The sequence below is a fragment of the Semicossyphus pulcher genome, unplaced genomic scaffold, assembly GCF_022749685.1.
Source record: "Semicossyphus pulcher isolate SPU_LCO1_2020_fin unplaced genomic scaffold, fSemPul1.0.p SCAF_11, whole genome shotgun sequence".
Taxonomy (NCBI): domain Eukaryota; kingdom Metazoa; phylum Chordata; class Actinopteri; order Labriformes; family Labridae; genus Semicossyphus; species Semicossyphus pulcher.
In genome coordinates, this window is record NW_027211615.1 from 22696250 (window position 1) to 22714250 (window position 18001).

The 18001-nt window shown below is 41.5% G+C and overlaps 1 protein-coding gene across 1 annotated transcript; it reads left to right on the forward strand.

Annotated features, from left to right (window-relative positions):
- The first annotated feature begins 1388 nt into the window (after positions 1 to 1388).
- Positions 1389 to 16221, forward strand: znf395b (zinc finger protein 395b). The gene is made up of 10 exons (XM_069657298.1): positions 1389 to 1461; positions 3531 to 3745; positions 4232 to 4389; positions 4476 to 4588; positions 7105 to 7304; positions 7491 to 7591; positions 8764 to 9058; positions 12279 to 12374; positions 14000 to 14106; positions 15389 to 16221. The coding sequence occupies exons 2-10, from the start codon at positions 3578 to 3580 to the stop codon at positions 15498 to 15500; spliced, it is 1350 nt and encodes a 449-aa protein (XP_069513399.1). The 5' UTR covers positions 1389 to 1461; positions 3531 to 3577; the 3' UTR covers positions 15501 to 16221.
- The last annotated feature ends 1780 nt before the right edge of the window (positions 16222 to 18001 follow it).

Sequence of the window (18001 nt, forward strand, 5' to 3'; positions counted from 1 at the left end):
AGCATTTCGTGCGCATGCAGAGAGAACTATAGCTGTATTATTAGCAGGCTACATACTATCAGATGTATGTTTGAAACAATGTCTTTGGCTAACTTGTTAATGAACAAAAAATGTATGATAGAAATTATACTTGAGTTCTTGTTTCTTAGTGACCTAAAATTGACCTTCACTAGAGTTTATAGCGCCACCCAAATTGTAGGCAACTCCACACATCTAAACATCTTTAACTAATCTTTCCTGCTTCCCACTCCTATTCATTCACCCCTACAGTATAGTGGCATAATTATGTGTTAATGAAACTTGGTCAGTAAATATTTACTTTGTAACTCCTGTTATTCAGTATTTGTTCCCTGTATAAATCTGTCGCACCAGCTGAAGCAGTAACCAGAAGGCCTGTCGAGCTTACTAGCTGTCATTACTGAATGAAACAGGAAGAGAAGGAATTCTGTCTGGTTTAGGAATCAGATTGGGACTAGGATTGGGTTACTGCCTCTCTCTCTCTCTTTCTCTCTCCCTGTGTCGGTGCTTAGACCCTAAAATCCCTGCTGACTGGATGTCTGGTAGAGAGGGTGCAGACAGCCGACACTAATCCGGCCTCCCAAACACACACAGAAACACGCAGACAGGCCTGCAACACACATACACACTGGGAACACAGTCTTATTTGCATGGTCTCTATGCACGCAATTTTTAATGTGATGCTAGGGGTTGATATGCAGTATGCCATGGTGACGGTTTTCTAAGTTTGAGTTATTTAATTCAAACTGGATTGGTGCTTGGAGTGGTACATTCACTCATCTGTGATATCTCCCAGTATCAGGTTTATAGCAGCACAAAACTGCAGATGCTAGGAAGCTAAATAGCTTAAATATTGTGTCCTATTTGCATTTCTAAGAGACATCACAGTATTTTGTGGTATTGTGGATCCATTTTAGTATTATATGTAAGCCTATATTGTTTTCACTCATGCATTGATATCAGTAAAGCAACTAAATATAATAGCCTAAAGGATTTTTTGGAGGGCAAAAATAAACTCAAATCCCTGCCCTTTGCATTTTCTGATATCTTGTATTGTGTTTAAAAGGGACAGAATATAAACCCTCAAGCCACCCCTGATGCTTATGTGACAAAAAAAGATGCACACACATACATATTGGTATGATCCTGATTTTAAAAAAAGGCAGAAAGGCAGACAGAGAGTGAGGATGCTGCTCTGGTAACCCCTCACCTAGATCATCCTTTTGTGCACAGCGCGCTGCAGGTTGATATCTCTGCGCTCTGTCCAGCTGTCACCGCCTGCATTGGCTCACCAAGCAGACACACGTAGGCGCGTATCCGACCGACCAACCCCCTCTTCCCCCGGCAGACTGAAGAGCCGGCTAGCGGCGGGACGGCCAGACACCGACGACCCGCTGCTGCAGCTCCGACGGGACGGACAGGACAGAGGTCTCCACCGACCGAGTAAGTCCGACAACATGCGTTGTAAATTTGTAAGCGAACAGTTTTAGTGTTGCAGCGAGCAAAGTCGAAATGTTGTTTCCCTTTAGCGGGTTGAGCAGGGGGAGGGAGGGGGGTGTTTCTCCTGATCTCAGTCTGCGTTGCCGGTTGGAGATCAGTGATGTAGTTGACGGATGTTAAACTGTAAGATTGAGACGGTTATTATCCTAAAACCACATCGTAACCACGGCTATAAACAATGATAATCTGTAAAAAGTGTTATGGCATCTTTGAATCATCCTTCGTCGTGTTAAATTTGAATTATATTTGCAGTAGCCTACTTACAAGGACCCACGGAGATTTTACGGCATTATTTTAAAATGCAAGGAAGTTGTTTTTATGTGTGAATAAATAGGCCTAGAAGTTTGCATTTGCACTTGCATTTTATCGTTATTATTTTGGTTATTTTACCAACACTGTTGTGCATTTACTGCATTTATCCCTTTGTTAATCTTTGTATGATGTGTCATGTATTACATTTTGACTTTTTAGAGCGTTTTTTATTTTTCTCTGCGTTCAAAATACGGTTATTTTCAGCAGTATTCCCCCGTCCAGCTCTCTCCCTCCCGGCGAAACTCGTGCCCGAACACGTTGTCTGAATGGGGGTGTGTGCCTGAAAATCAGAGCCCAGCCAATGAGCGGCGGCTCCCCGCCCACACTTTGGCACTTGTTTACTACTGAAGCTGAAAGCTTATTGGTGGAAAGGGTGGGGAAAATCGGGCTTTATGCTGAGTTCGTGTACGCTAAAAAGAATGGGAGAATTGAGATTTCTCGCAGAGAAGGCTTTTAAGAAAAGTGTTTGAAGTGGTAAAGGACTTAATAACATAGCCCTCATACACCAGACTTCCACTTCTAAATGGAAAATAGGATTAATTGTAAATCCCTCTCATATGGGTTATCAAAATAAACACCTGCCGTTGTATTACTATATTCACTCTGTGATACAACAACTGATAGACATGGTACGGTACAATAGAAAACAGCATTTTTTATATACAGCTATTTTCTTCTGTATTGTGTTCTATTTTTTAATATAGTTTACAGTTGTGTTTTGTAGTGCTTCTGTATTATTGTTTTTTTAAATGTACCATCACCGTTATTCCAATTTTTCATGAATGCAACATTGCCCCCATTTTATCTGTTTGGTCGACAGGCCACAGTGAATGCACCGAAACGTCAGATTATGCCTGCGAAACGCGTTTTGAGTCACGTACTCAATAGACATCAAAAGTACGAGAGTTTTTGGTTAAGACAGTACTATATTAACACACTTCAAATTCCGTGAATGATTTTCAAATACCCTGTGGTGTTATTGCTCTGCACTGACAGGCAGAGAAAGGCAAGATGGAATGAGTGCAGGAGTGTTTGCCAACACTAACAAGTCTGAAAAGCTGCCTTTTGTTGGATCAACATATTTATCTTCAGAGAAAGCAATAGTAAAAGCTTCAGGCTTAGGATAATTTTTAACATATTTTTCTTACTTTAAGCTGACCTTTGACCTTTGCTGCTTTATGTTGTAAGAGGGAATCTGTTCAAATATAATAGGTCACTACATTTATTTGGAATATTTTAAATTACAAATGTGATTTTAACATGCAGTTTAAACGTTCGCTACAACGATTTTACACACGAAGTTCAGTTTGCTCGGCAGGAGGAGTACCAGATGATGTCATAAGGGTTATCTTTGGCTTAAGCTTGAGACAAATTGGAGGTGTGGAGTTTAAAGCAGTGGACATGTAGGAGGCAAGTAGGTTCATATGTAAGACACTATTAAGTTGCATTAGGGAAAATGTAGGATTCAGTGTTTTTGAAGCAAGTACCATATTAGATACAAAAAAAAAGATATGTAGATAACTGCTTTTGTCTGTCTCTTGTGAATCTCTAACTTTATTGAAGCTTGATGAAGTTGCCGGTGTAACCCTTTGCAACCTTTTTTTTGTAAGTGCTTGCTTCACTCAATAAACATTAGAAAAAGACAGTCAGATATTTTGGTTGGTTCAAATTTCATGTTCTACCTGGTGTCTTGTCTGCAGGGAGGTGTGACACTGTGCTGAGTCCCCTCACCGTGTGCAGCAGCACCATGGCAGCTATGGGGCCCGAGGACGGAGGTGGAGCAGAGGCAGGCGGGGCGGCAGTCTGTCCGTCGGGGCGACGGGCCTGCGTCTCTACAACGACGCACAGCAGCAGCAGCGGGCCTGTTGCACAGCAGAATCTAGTGAGAAGAGAGCGCGAATCAACTCCCATTCAGGTTAACTGAGAGGATTAATGTGTTTTATTTACATTATTTTGTTTTGCTAAACATCCAACCGTCTTTTTATTATTTAATTTTCTGATTCGTTCATTTGAATCTGTCACCTTCGAGGCCTTTTCTGTAAACACTGTTCACCTTGTTGCAATATGTTGGTTTTAGCTTTTCCAAAACAGGCTTACATTGCATATGTGTGCTTTTTGATGATAGGGCAAACAGTAGAGTAAGCCAAACCCATAAAGTTTAAACCCTCAATGATGTAAAGGATGAAGACCAAAAGACGTATCAATATATCCTTAAACAGTGTGTGTATATTTATCCACTCCCTGGCCAAGCAAATATAGTCTCCAGGCAGGATCAAACAAATGGATGGAACATTTTTCTGTATGTATTCATGATATTGGAGTGAATCACAGTATGACACAAAAAACACCAGCTGTTGGCCTTTTCTACAAGGAGGTCATTATGCGTTATTTCTGTCTAAAGGTGTGTACGCAGAGCTGTGTCCAAGAACAACAACACAAGAACAAGTCATCGGTTCACCTGAGAGAGGCTGATCGAAGCTGGGGCAACATGGCTGCACTCTTTCAAACTATGGGACCCACAGTCAACCTCAGCAAAGCTGGTCGGGAGGCACCGCACAGGTGAGGGATGGGTAACAGTTCATGAGTTTGGGAGTATGGGCTTCATCGCAGCGGAGTCTAAGGATATGTCTTGATGTTATATCCAGTTTCCGCAGTCCTGAGTCAGTGGAGATGGATGAGATCATGGCAGCCATGGTTTTGACCAGTCTTTCCTGCAGCCCAGTGGTCCAGAGTCCGCCGCAAACAGATCCTGGAACAGGTCTGTTTACCTCACTGACACACAGCGTTCAGTGTTCCTGCTGTTGCTTTACCACTTTCTAAAAAGTCATCCTTTAGAACAGCGGTTCTCAACTGGTCCAGCCTCAGGACCCACCACCACCTCCTTCATGAAACATCACAGTATGTCACAAAACACAACAGTATAATGGTCAACCAAAATGACCAGCAGGTAGCAGGGTGAGGAAAATATTCCCTCTTCAATTAATTCAATTAGCAGCCTTTTTTCAACAGAAATAAACTAAAGAAAGTGCAACATAAATGAAACTACTATAGAGCTCATCAACTGTAGCTGGGATTATCCAATAAGTGCATACATGGAGTGTGAATAAACGACACTTCTGCTGCACGCAAGTCACAGGAAACCCATGTCCTTCAAAATAAAAGCGCAGTATACACTCAAGCACACTTCTGGGACCCACTGAAAACAGCTCCGCGACCTACTTTTCTGTCCCGACCCACAATAGAAAACATTTTTAAAAGTATACTTATAATTTCAAAAGTCGCTGATAAAACATTTTATAATAAACTCTGCAGTTTTGTTATAAACTGATTTGAAAATAAGTCATCAAACCATCTAAGCAGGACAAGGGAGTTTTCACAACCTGGCAACTCAAAGGTGATCTAATCATCACTGGCTTGTAACTGATCTTGTGGCTTGTAATTGTGTTTAGTAAATTAGAAATGTAAAAAATGATGTCCAATAAGTTAATGGATATATGTGATGTTACTGCATTGTGTAAAACCAACAGTGGGGCTAAAGTAAATATCAACTTTAATGTTAACCATAAAAATCCCCCCATTATCCCTCCTAGGAAGTCACCGTGGAAACAGTTGTCTGCTTAGTTTAAAAAGTATGATTGAAGTGTTTTTGCGAAATGTACGTCATTCAGATGTATTTATATGTATTTGTCTTTGCTATTTCAAAGTGAGACTTTGCTTTATTTATTTTCTTTAGCTGAATAATGTCACTGTTTTTCTTCAATTTTTGGCTGACCGCCGGGGTCAGCCCTACACGGGTCTGTATGTGACTGATGGTACTTTCACAGCCGTAGAGAGAGAGAGTTGTGGCATCGCAATAGCGTCCTTCGGGCATGTTGGACCTCCACTGACGCGACTCTCTGTCTATGCGGCTCTGGATACTTTGTTCGGGGAGTAGGCGGGGGCTGCTCCTCCGCTGCTCGTCCGCTGTCCTCGCCTACGTCCGCAGCGCGCACCTGCTTTCAAACACGTTGTCACCGGCCTCATAAGGACAGTCCTTGTAACACATTGCCCACAAAAGCGCACATTGACCTGATGTGGTCAGCCACATGCTAGGTTTTGACCTAGTCTTGTTTAACAGTGATACATGTAGAAAAGAGTGTTTAAACCAGCAAACCAACTCACTAAAGGCAAGTTCACAGCAAAAACGTTCTGCTAACAATAGCTACATATTGCTAACACCAGCCACTATAAACTATTGGTTCTAGAGATAGACCGATATGGTTTTTTCAGGGCCGATACCGATACCGATTATTAGTAGTCAAGGAGGCCGATAACCGATATTTGGAGCCGATATTCATTTGCAGTAAAAGTGAAAATATTGGCGTCAAAATTTTGAATAATACAAACTCCAACACTTAACTTTGTTTAAATGCCTTTAAGCATATGTTTATTAAACAAACAAACAAAAAGCACAGGGAGTTCCGAGGGTCAGCAGCATCTCTTATAAAGTAAACTGAACATTTAAATAAATAAATAAATAACTTCCTGAAGTTTTATAAAGTAAATAAAACAAAGTTAAATAAAATTTGCAAAGAAATGAACTTTTTCTCCTCTCTGCCGTGTGTGTGAGCACTCTGCACTCTTATTGGCCGTCAGATAAAAAGAAAATATATGTATTATTTTTTTATTTTATTTTAAAAAGGCCGATGCCGATATGCGTCAAAATGCAGAATATCGACGCCGATAATCGGCCCGGCCGATAATTGATCGATCCCTAATTGGTTCTACCAAACCAAGTAAGGCTGTAGCAGCAAAAGTTAAGCTGTTAAGTCTTTATTAAGCTCATTTCACAGAGTAGACAAAACAACTACTTGCCCATTTATAATTTTGGCCAAGTAAGTAAAATGTTCACAAACAGGGAGCAGAAGAAAGAAGCAGTAAAGATTATGGTTAAACTGTTAGGAAATAGACACACGTAACAGCCTAGGCACCAGTGTTGGACACCTGCTGTTCTTTGTCGGATGGGCAGAGAAGAAAGCAGCAGAGAGCAGTCCCAAGTGTACACTGTCTTTACCAACAAGAAATACTGAGAGTACTTGATATTTAAACCATGGGGCATAGTTTCACAGTAAATATTTTACTGTGTTTCACCAACTTACTTGAAACCTAGGGCAAAGTAATTGCTAGCATGGTTAGATATACCTTTACAGCACTTAGGGACAATAGGTCATCAAATTGGGTGAAAAGACGAGAGGTTGTTTTTGAAAACTAACACTGATGCTTCCTGTTTTCCAGGTAGCTCATCGTCGTCAGCTGACATGGAGTGTGGTGGGGGCGAGCTCTCCGACAGCGGCAGCAGCGGATACTGGAGCTGGGACCACGGCAATGTGAGTCCTGCCCCCTCGCCGTCGGTCACTGAGATGGAAAGCAGCCCCGATGAAGGCCTCCACATGGAGCTGGAGCAAGGAGAGGAGCTTAACGCCAAAAAGCCAAAGGTACATAGCTGTACATTAACTTTTTACTGCTTATATTCAGCACCATAAAGTGGATATTCCTGTCTTCAGCAAATCAGCAAAGACAGTATAAAATGCAGACAGAGACTGTTTTCTGGGTGTTCCTTATTATTGCCTGTTCCACCCTCTCATTTGCTTTGCCTGTGCTGCGTTCTCTCTCTCTCACAGAGCTCTTTCAGAGGAGTGTACAAATGTCTGTGGCCCAGTTGTGGCAAGGTGCTCACGTCTTCAGTCGGAATTAAACGACACATCCGTGTGCTACATCTGGGGTGAGTTGAAATAACTTCCTGTGTGCCTATTGGGTCTTTGTATTGCTTGAAATGTCCCAAATATTGGTGCTGCTGCAATACCTGACTTTGGTTACTGATACCTAACTGAGGGACTGTACCAGTATTCTTGCGGTGGGGAGGGGGCTGAACCTTATGGTCCTCCTGCCCACCTTCCCCGAAACCTTCAAATAGAAATGTAACCATTACTAACTAAATGAAGATTGTGTGCCCTTATTTAAATATGCTTATTATGTTTATTAAAATAACCCAAATGCACATATATAACAGTGTGTTAAATGTCCTGTTTATTGTAGCCCATCTATTTTTATAGCCACACAGGAAAGCGTAGGCCCTGTTTACATTTGGTATTCTCAATGTGTCCTGGGTAATCTCATCACAAGCGAGCAGCTCGAAGCACAGCAGGTCACACCTGGCCTTAAAGGGATAGTTCGGATTTTTGGACACCAAATTGTATAGTGGTTGCAAAGCTATTAGCTCACTCAGCGAGTCCCGTGGTCGGAGCTCTGTCCGGTTCTGAACGTAGAATAAGCAGCTCCGGTGAGATGCCAGGGTCATGACACCAAAAGTTTTACCCTACAAAAACAACACGCAGGCAATGGTGATCCATTCTAGGATTTTATATACTGTGGCGCTTTTTTTGGCACTATTTTCTCTCTTGAACAATCCCGCATCACTACGCCTGCGGCACTACACTACTAGCAAGTATTTCATACAACTTGGTGTCCAAAAATCTGACCTATCCCTTTGCAGACATGTTTCAGTGAGCACCAAACATGTCTTTGTGTTTGATATCTCTAACTATTGCTTGTATTTGTTTTTTGATCAGTATGTAGTTTCTATAATATGAAGGAATAATCGAGTTTTATCTGTTAGACTGAACTGTAGTGTATTGAAAGCCAGGCAGTTAAGCCTGTTTGAACATTTCTGAAATGCAAAACAGCCTTAAAAACAACAAGAGGAAATGCAGATTGTGGGAGAGCTCTGAAAGTAATGAATCATTTTTCAGGTTTTATATCAGGGTCACAATGGCCGCCGCATTCAGCAGCGAGCCAAACAAACATCTCATTCTTTGTACTCTCTGTTTCCCCTGGTCCGTCTCTGCGTCTGCCAAACACGCATAAACACATTATGCACTCCTTCCGCACACACAGCAGTGGGTCAGATCAGTCCCAGAGAGAAGAGGACTTTTACTACACCAAGATCTCCTGTGAGACCGTGGACACCAGCTCCACTCCTGCTCTCTCCCAGCCGGCCCTTGGCCAGGCCTCGTCCTCTCATCTCAGCTGGGCCTCTTGCAGTTCCTCTCTGGCCTCAGAACCCCAGATCTCCCCAGCTTACAGACCCAGGTCCAACTCCAGCTCCGGGCCTGGCCCGAGCCGGCCCAGTCCGCTAAGCCAGTCGGCCCCCAGCAGCTTCTGGCAGATCCACTCAGAGCATCTCTATCAGGTTGGTGCAGCAGTGTTTCTCTCAGTCTCTGAGCAGGTTTTGCCTTCTGACTGTGTTGGCTGTCAAGGTCTGGCAGGAAAAGTGTGTACTTGTGTTGACAGTGTCTTTAAGATTGAGAAATAAATTAGAGTAGCGCTCCAAAAAATATTTGGCTTCCCATGAATCTACCTGAGTCCTGTGGAAGATTTGGAAATGACACAATAGATCAGTGATGCACGATATTGGATTTTTTGCTGTTATCCAACATGCTGATAATTTCTAACCCTTTTTGCTGATTGCCGATTTGGATACTGATATATTAGGTAGGGATAGACCGATTATCGGCCTTTTTTTCTTTTCTTTTTTTAAAAAATCTGACGGCCGATAAGAGTTCATTTCTTTGCAAATTTTATTTAATTTTGTTTTATTTACTTTATAAAACTTCAGGAAGTTATTTATTTATTTATTTAAATTTTCAATTAACTTTATAAGAGATGCTGCTGACCCTGGGAACTCCCTGCGCTTTTTGTTTGTTTGTTTAATAATTTCTCCAACCTGGTGCATTATTAAAATGTTTACAATAAGAATTGACCCCAAAGAAGTTGCATCATCAACACAATGTTAACAATTTTATGAATGAGATTTTTAGTCTGAACATCTGGCTCAAGGTTTTGATTAAACGAACTGGGCTTCAACTTGCGAGATTTGGCCACGAGATCTCGTAGCGCGAGAACAAAACCACACGAGACACAGGCTGTGTTCAAAATGGCGTACTATACGCTGCATACTGCGTTCGCCGGTAGTATGCAGTATGAGGAGCTTTTCAAATTCCTTTTGCAGTATGCTACGCCAGGCGGAAGTCAACAATAACCGCCTCTTCATTAGCTATAGCGCCCCCTTCTGCTGGAATGCTGCTGCTGTCCGTGATTTCAACTGTCGCTGTGACGTTCCAGCGCTTTGCATTGTGGGATACAGTAGGCGAGGCAGACTGGTCCGATGTATACTGGAGATTTTCCTAATCAGTACAACATCATTGCTTTTGTTTGCATGCTACATACTACATTTTGGACAAATCAGTACGTACTGCTAGTGTAGTATGGCATTTTGAACAAGGCAGGGAAAAGGCATATTGTAGAACAACATGCCGAAAATACACTCGCGGTCAAAGCTGACGCTAACAGAGAGCAACATAAACATCAGCGCAAAACTAACTTACATATTCATGGACGCACACATGATAAAAAGAATCCGTCGGCGATCACTGATGTCCCCGTAGTAGGTGCGGTAAACAAGTCCGGGCATGTCTCCCTCACTGCCGGGATGCGCTGAGTCGTGCTGCGTTCAGGAGCGCTCAGAAGCGTGAGTGATCAGACACATATTTTAAAAGATCTCTGGGATTTATTAATTGATATTGGGTCATTTAAATGAGAATCGATTCGAATTGGAAAAGTCGATTTTTTAAAACCCAGCCCTAAATTTATATTATTTATATTTTTTTATTGACTGTTTTTGTCTAAAGGCTGATTTCAGGCTGCTGTGTAGATACTCAATCCAATATCGGAGTTTTGGCACAGACAGAATATTAGTGTCCCTTAAATCTACAGCTGTTTACTCCCGGCCAATTGAGTCTGTCTCTGAAAGCAGACAGTGTTCCGGGGCCTTATATTTTTGAGAGTGATAAAATGAGACAGCACAGCCCATGTTAGCATGAATAATGAAATGTCAGACTTATTTTAGTGTGAAATGGAGGAATTTAAAAGCATCTTCTGAACATTACAGTTTCCCCAAACTCAATCATGAGAAAAGAAAACCAATAGATACTATCTAGATAATACATCGAGAATCCTTTTTCATTTTCATTGGACGTTGTTTTCATTTTATCGGTGCTTCTGTTTTTCATCTTGGTTGTTATGCTTTTCAGAGGTCCTCCTTAATCATTGCCCCCATGCAGATACCCCTCTAAGGAGGAAACAAGCTACAACTTTGTTTATGCATCACAAAGCAGTACATTTCACTCTGACCTGCATTTACCCTGTACCACTGAGCCTCTAAATAGATGCTTTGTGACAGTAAGAGAGTAAGCTGTCGGCTTGCTCACGCCCCCAAGGAGTCTAGACTCTCACCAGCATGTGAAAGGCCAAAAAAAGCTACATGAATTCTTCCAGTTTAGTTGTACAGCGGTTCAAACTCCATTTACGCATATTCATGCCTGCAGAGTGTTTTAGTCTTTCAGCACCTTGCTCTGGCTTTGAGGCAACTTTACAGTTTTGATTCAGTTTTTTAAAAAACCTTTGAAAAAATCCTGCAACACTGCTGTGATCGACTAAGCTAGCACGTAGCTTGTGGAAATAGCACAGCATCTAGCAGAGCTGGAAGAGACCAGAACAGAGCTACAGTAAATCAAGAGTTCACTGGACTTCACACAAGTGGCCAAAAAACGTTAAAGCGAGTCTAAATGTTTTTAGTCCAGTACCATAAATGAAATTTACAAAAAGGAAATATGATGTTAAAAAATTAGCTAATTAATCACACCATTTGATGTGATTAATCGCAATTTATCGCTTTTTTTCTTCGTCATACTTAAGCTTGTAATAATTGATATTTAAATGTGTTAATGTAGAATCTACACAGAAGAAATATATCTGAGTTAAAATACTGTTTAATAGCATCTTTTTAACTTAAAACAGATTCTCTCCTGTGAACCACAGATTTACAATAAAACCCTCAAGGCCATCAAAAGTGACAGTCAGCGTGAAAGGCAGATTTCTTATGTACTCAAAGAAAGAATAACTAAACCCAGGCCTGTAAGTGCCAGTTGAATTTCAAAACCATCATTGTCCTTATCCGTCTTTAGCCAGGATGGTTCGGTGCGGTGGTTGTCACAGCTCTGCTGCGGTGAGCGAGCTGCCCGATTGGCCTGCTGTCCTCTTCCTGCCCGCTGCCCCAGGCCGGCCCCTTGGGAGCGGCTTACATGGGAATGAATTACAATATGATATATTTTACTGGTCTGAAAAAGTTGCTAAATTTGTCGCTTTTTAGAAAGAAGTCGCAGAGAGAGAATCGCTAAATTGGCAACACTCACAGGAAAAGTAAACACAGCTGCGTTAATTGCGGGGGTTTTTAATATTTCAAATTATTCGCAAAAATGAATGCGTTAATTTTGGCAGCACTCTGTTAAACACTTTAAGGTCCTACAGATATACTGAATCATGTGTTGTTTCCACTCTCCTGCTCCTTCTAGGCCTGTGGCCCCGTCCAGGTATCTGTGGCCTCCAGAAGTCCCGGCTGCCAGGTTTGGACTCCTTCCACCTCCATCGCTGGCCAGAACAACACTCCGGTGGGTCTTCTTCTGTCTGTCTGTTTTACCTGGCTGACAGATGAAGCTTAATTTGTTACAGATGCAGTTTATTGCTATCTATGTCTGTACAACCAGGGATCCACAAAGGCTTTTCTAAGGCCCAAAGGCCCTAAGGCTCAAAAAAGTTCAATGGTATGAGAATGAGAGTTAAGAGGTCCAACCATGTTTTCTCAAACATGGTTTCTGTCATTATAGTTAGTTCTTATCATGCTGATTTGCTTCCAAGTGTTCATTTTTCTGACAAGTTTATTTTTAATTTAGTAATTTGATGCTGTAAAAAGGATGATTGACAGCTCTGTTGACAAATACGGCTCCTGCAGCCGATCAGTCCCGGATTAGCAGACTAGAGGACGATCCACAAGAGGAGATGTAACAAAAACAATCACTACAGTCATTGAAGTTTACATACCTGTAAACGTTAACCTCAGACCAACACAGAGAAGCTGTTCTGCTGTTAAACACGCCGCCGTGCGGGATCCTTGCTGTTTTTTCGGTAAAAACAGTTTGTGCGTTTTGGTTAGCGGAAGTGGTTACGGCGGCTCCACCTGCCGATTCCAACTGCGCAGACTCTGGCTCCAAATGACGTCACCATCGCAAGATGGCAGCGCCTATCACAGGGGCTATTTTGGCATCACTTTCGTACAATGGGCGCAGATGGAGACGCATTGTCCATCTATACAGTCATCAGTTTCTACTTAATCAAATACCTAGCAAAACAAATATTAAAGCTAACGAAAGGAGCCTGGAAACAAATTATCTTTAAAATAATTGGTTGGTTATTTATAGGGATGGCTATTTCCAGTAATCTCAATATTCGAGTAATCTAATTACCTAATGAAAGAGTAAACGAGTTCTAGCAAATTACATTTTTTTACTGTTAAAAAAACATACGTCTGACACGGACCTCCCAGGTCTGGAAAAAGTAGGCTGTATGGCTGTAAGAGAACATTAACTAACACTTTTACATTAATGTAAATAAATTGCCAACAATGGAAAGCAAATTCAATCTCAAATGCAATTATTGAACAACCTGAACAGGCCCTTCAATTAACATTGTTATAACAGTCCGTTGTAAAGCGTCGGACTGTATGGACTTCTATTCTGTGTCGCTTCACATGTAACTCACGTTTTCCCCTCTCGTAGCTGTCGTCCGGCGTGATGGTGACCAACGTTTAAAATCCTACGAAAAGCTGACGGAGACCGAGTGCAGTTCTCTTTTCACTATCCATATTGGAAATTAAACAATGACCTCGTGTTTTTCTAACAATAATTTTATGTTTGCATTAAAATATCAAGGGAAAGAATATTAGAATAATTACATAAAATGATGACAAGAAATATTATTGAAATTTATTGATTAATAGTTTATTCAAAATCACCATAGCAACATCTCGACATGCGTGTCTGTCGTCTGTATGTGAACTACGAATGACCCTCCGTCGACCGCCTCCTTTGAGTCCTCAACGCATCGGCCGTGGGTTCGACTCACAGCCCCGTGATGCATGTCCTCCCACTCTCTCCACAATATTCACTCTTTGCTGTCCAATCGAAGAAAGGCCAAAAGCGGTCTATATACTTAATCTGCGGTTTCTGTGTCTCTTCAGATGGTGAAACCTCGCTGCCGGTCGGTCAGTGTCGGGGAACAGTGGCTCCAACAGAACAGGCTGCAGCCTCTGAGTGTGTCGCCCTCCCGCACTCACTGCTCCTTCAGGTGAGACATTGCCTACCTTTGTTTGCTCCTGTGTAACAAACATAGACATTTATCGTTAATGACCTACCATTAAACCAAGAGTCTACAACCATGCTAGGGGCTCAGAGCCTAATGCCAACATGTTTTTGGCTATGTTGCGTTATGTAACATTTGCTAATTAGCAGTAAACACAAAGTAAAGCTGAGGCTGATGGGAATGAGTTTTCAAAACTGAAAATCTAAACTAAAAAAAGGCAGATGGTTCTGTGACACTACTCTTGTAAAGACATTTGACACCTCCAGGAAGAAGAGAATCCTAAATTAAGTTGTTTACCAATTAAAGTCTCTATTTTAAAGTTGTAATCTCGAAGATTTCAGTTTCGCTCTCTTTGGTGGCACCTTGTGGCGATAAACGGTAATTGCTGAAGCACACTTCCCAGATATCCAGATGCATGTGTGACGTCCACGGTCGGCTCCGGTTGTAACTCTTGATTTTCCTCGCTGACGGTCGCTTTCCTTTTTAGACTGTTTGCCTTCATCTGAGCGTCGAATTTGTTTCTTTTTCTTTGTATTTTCATTTATTTTTGGCTGATCGTCGGGGTCAGCCCTACACGTGGTCTGCATATGACTGACTGAGTGACTTTTTACACTGCCAGTTCAAGGCATTATTACGCCTCTGTTACGTTACGTCTTCTATGTAGAACGCACGGAGGCGGGATGGTGGGGCGAAGTTGCTCCGCCTCTGAGCCGACATCAGAGGAAGTGACAGAGGCGTGACAGAGGGCCAGCAGGGCTGAACAGACTGGGGCGGCTTTACATCACTGCTTTCATCAGTGGGCCATAGGCTCAGTCACCATTGTGTCACCTCATTCAGCGATAGATACTGACTTAACAGACATTTATTTACATGGAAATCTTCTTGATTATTACTTTAAAATGAACCATTTCATTATTGATTAACCCGTCAATTATGTTTAAATTTTACCAATAAATCATTTTGTCTGATGAACCATTAAAAAGTCTACAATTGAGTAATTGACTATGATTTCATTTCTGAAGCAAAGACCTTTCAGTAAGTTTGGGGGTAACAACAACAGTACCTTTACCTGGTTTGAAGTCCTAAGCCGATGCTGCTGTATACTTTGACCTGTTAACTGTCGTCATTTTTGCTGTAGATTGTGTGTAAGAATGTGTAGAAGAGTGAAGTACACATGGCTGTTTTCTAGTTTGATTCTCGTCTGTGAACCGTCTCTCCCATCCTCTGGCTTCTCATCCACATGATTTTTTTGTCTTGAAACGCGCAGGAAAGGTCGCGGAGAGGCCAAAAAGTGCCGGAAGGTGTACGGAGTAGAGCGCAAGGATCAGTGGTGCACTGCCTGCCGCTGGAAAAAAGCCTGCCAGCGCTTCCCCGACTAAACAGCTGTGTGATGGAAAGAGAGCGTGAGAGCCGTAGCTGTGGATGGATGAATGAGTGAGACTCTTATCACAGAGGTGATATAAAATCAGGGCCCGAGAGCCATCAAGAAAAACAACTGTTCTCTTACTACATGTGTTTTTACTTCCAGCCTGTTTTGTTTCTTTCCTAAAGAAATGCAAACGGAGTTTTCTGTATCTTTGTAACGTGATCCTAAAAACTGAAGTCTGCGATGGTGCTAACTGTTGACTGACTTTGACCATGTGATGTGCTAAGCCTACAATACTCCTACACTATCCAAAGGTCATATTACTGCTCCTTTAGCTCCACTGTTTTAGTAGACTGCTACTTGGCTGTTTTCTTTATTCCAACCCTCTCTTCCAGTGGTTACACAGTGATTATGATGTACATGATATTGTGTGCTTTGAGTTACGTACAAGTATTTTATACCTTTTTTTATTGTTTTGTTCCGCCCTTGTATTGGGCCGATTATTTTTGGGAAATTTCATGTTTTTTGGCACTTTGTTGGAATATAAACTCACAAGAATAAGCTACATTTGGTTTGACTCAACCAAAATCCTATATCCTTCCTGCCCATGTGTTGACATACAACCAGTGTTAATGAAGCTGTGGAATCATGGCAATGGGACTAGCATTAGAGGAATGAGTTTGTAATAGCAATAAAAAAGAGGAAATATATTGTCGAACACAAATTAAAAAGCACTGAGAATTTGAAATGTTTTTGGTTCTTTTTCTTCTGCATGACAGTCCACGAAAGAAATAGCAAACTATTTTATTGTAGTTTTCTCTATACACACTTTGTATGAAGACTCAGAACAGTGGTAGAATGTCAGAAATGAGGTCTTAAATGTACACTGTATTCACAAATCCCATATTTTTGTGTTGGACTCACGGGGAAACACACATGCACGTGCACAGCCACACTCGCATTCTCTGCAATCACCCCCCCACACTCATATCCATACAGTTTTACATCTTGTAACCAAACAGTAAACACACCAACACTGTTAAGAAGCAAAGGAATAGATGTTGCCTGCTAGCGGAGAAAAATATCTTGATCTTGGCAAAATGAATTAACATATTTCTCTTTTTTTACCTCAGCAGAAACATATTCTGAATAAAAATGACCACAGTTGACATGCACAGTTCATTTAGTCCCTCTGCTCCAGGTTGGTACATTAAGATGGTGTTTCTTAGGTGGCAGCTGCTGCTGTTAAGACCTACTTTCCCTTCTTCCTGTGCGATACCCACCCAGAGGACCCGCCAGTTTCCAGCCACATGCACTTAAGTACAGATGCACCAATGTGAGACAGCTCTGGAAAACCCCTGGGTGGAGTCATGTTTGAGAATCGACCGGGGGATTAGTTTGTCCTTGTTCCTAAAATACACCTTAGCAAAAATTAACAAAGATGATTGTTTTCTATAAAACAGGATAAGTTAGGGATATGAATTATTTCAGTAGGAAAGGGGGTAGTTGTTGTTGTAAATGTATAAATAAATATAAATAAAACAAATTATAATTCTACTTGTAATATAGGAAGGAGGGTGTTGCAGATTCCTTGTCAATGGAAGAATTCAGAGAAGTTAACCCTGTAGAGTACTTTGATTTACTAAAAAGCCCCCCCATTTGTATGTTTGTCATATTATTTTAATTTTAAATTTTACTGTTATTACATAAAAGTGGCTTCAATCCAAAGAATTACAGAAAAGTGGATCCTAAGTCAGTCTTCAAGGGACCCATGTTTAACACTAGAGGACAGTATTGTTCCACTGCTTGAAGCCCAGGAGAGCCTGCCATCTTGCTGCTCATTCCTGTAAGAGGAAATCATCACTTGCAAGGTTAACATTGATAATGCCGACTTATAGCTAAGGTTAGAATACAATGGAAGAGTAAGGGACATTATTTTTGTCACTACTTAAAATAAAGCAATATGAAAAAGGCTTTTTTTTGGGAGTTAGAAAGTTTTTGGTGGGTTTGAAAGTCCAAAAAATATTTTTCTTTAATGAATTAACTCCCTAAAGCAGAAAATTGTATTCTTATTCAAGTCATGAACAAATCGCGCTTCAGAACTCTTTCTTCCATCAACATTTACATCTGACTGAAGCATATTGAAAGCACAATGCGGTTCCACTTAGAATATTTGATTCTACTATGTGATTCTGCTCGGACGTGGTCCGACTGAAGGCAAACATTTGTCCTTAATCTACAAAATGTAATTTCAAAAGGGGATAGTTATATAGAAAACCAAAAGTCCATTAATGAGAGCTGGGCATTAGAAACGGGACTCCTAAACACACGGTATTTCACCCGGATGGGCGTGGCTTTGCAGGACGTAACAGTGCACGCGTCGGCGAGCTCCCCGTGACCGTCAGCCGTCTCAGCGCTAACTGTTACCAAGCCAACTTTACGTTAACAGGTTTCCTTTGAAACAAGCCTCACGTGGGAGCGCTTGGTAACGTTTGCCCCTTGGGGCTATAAAGA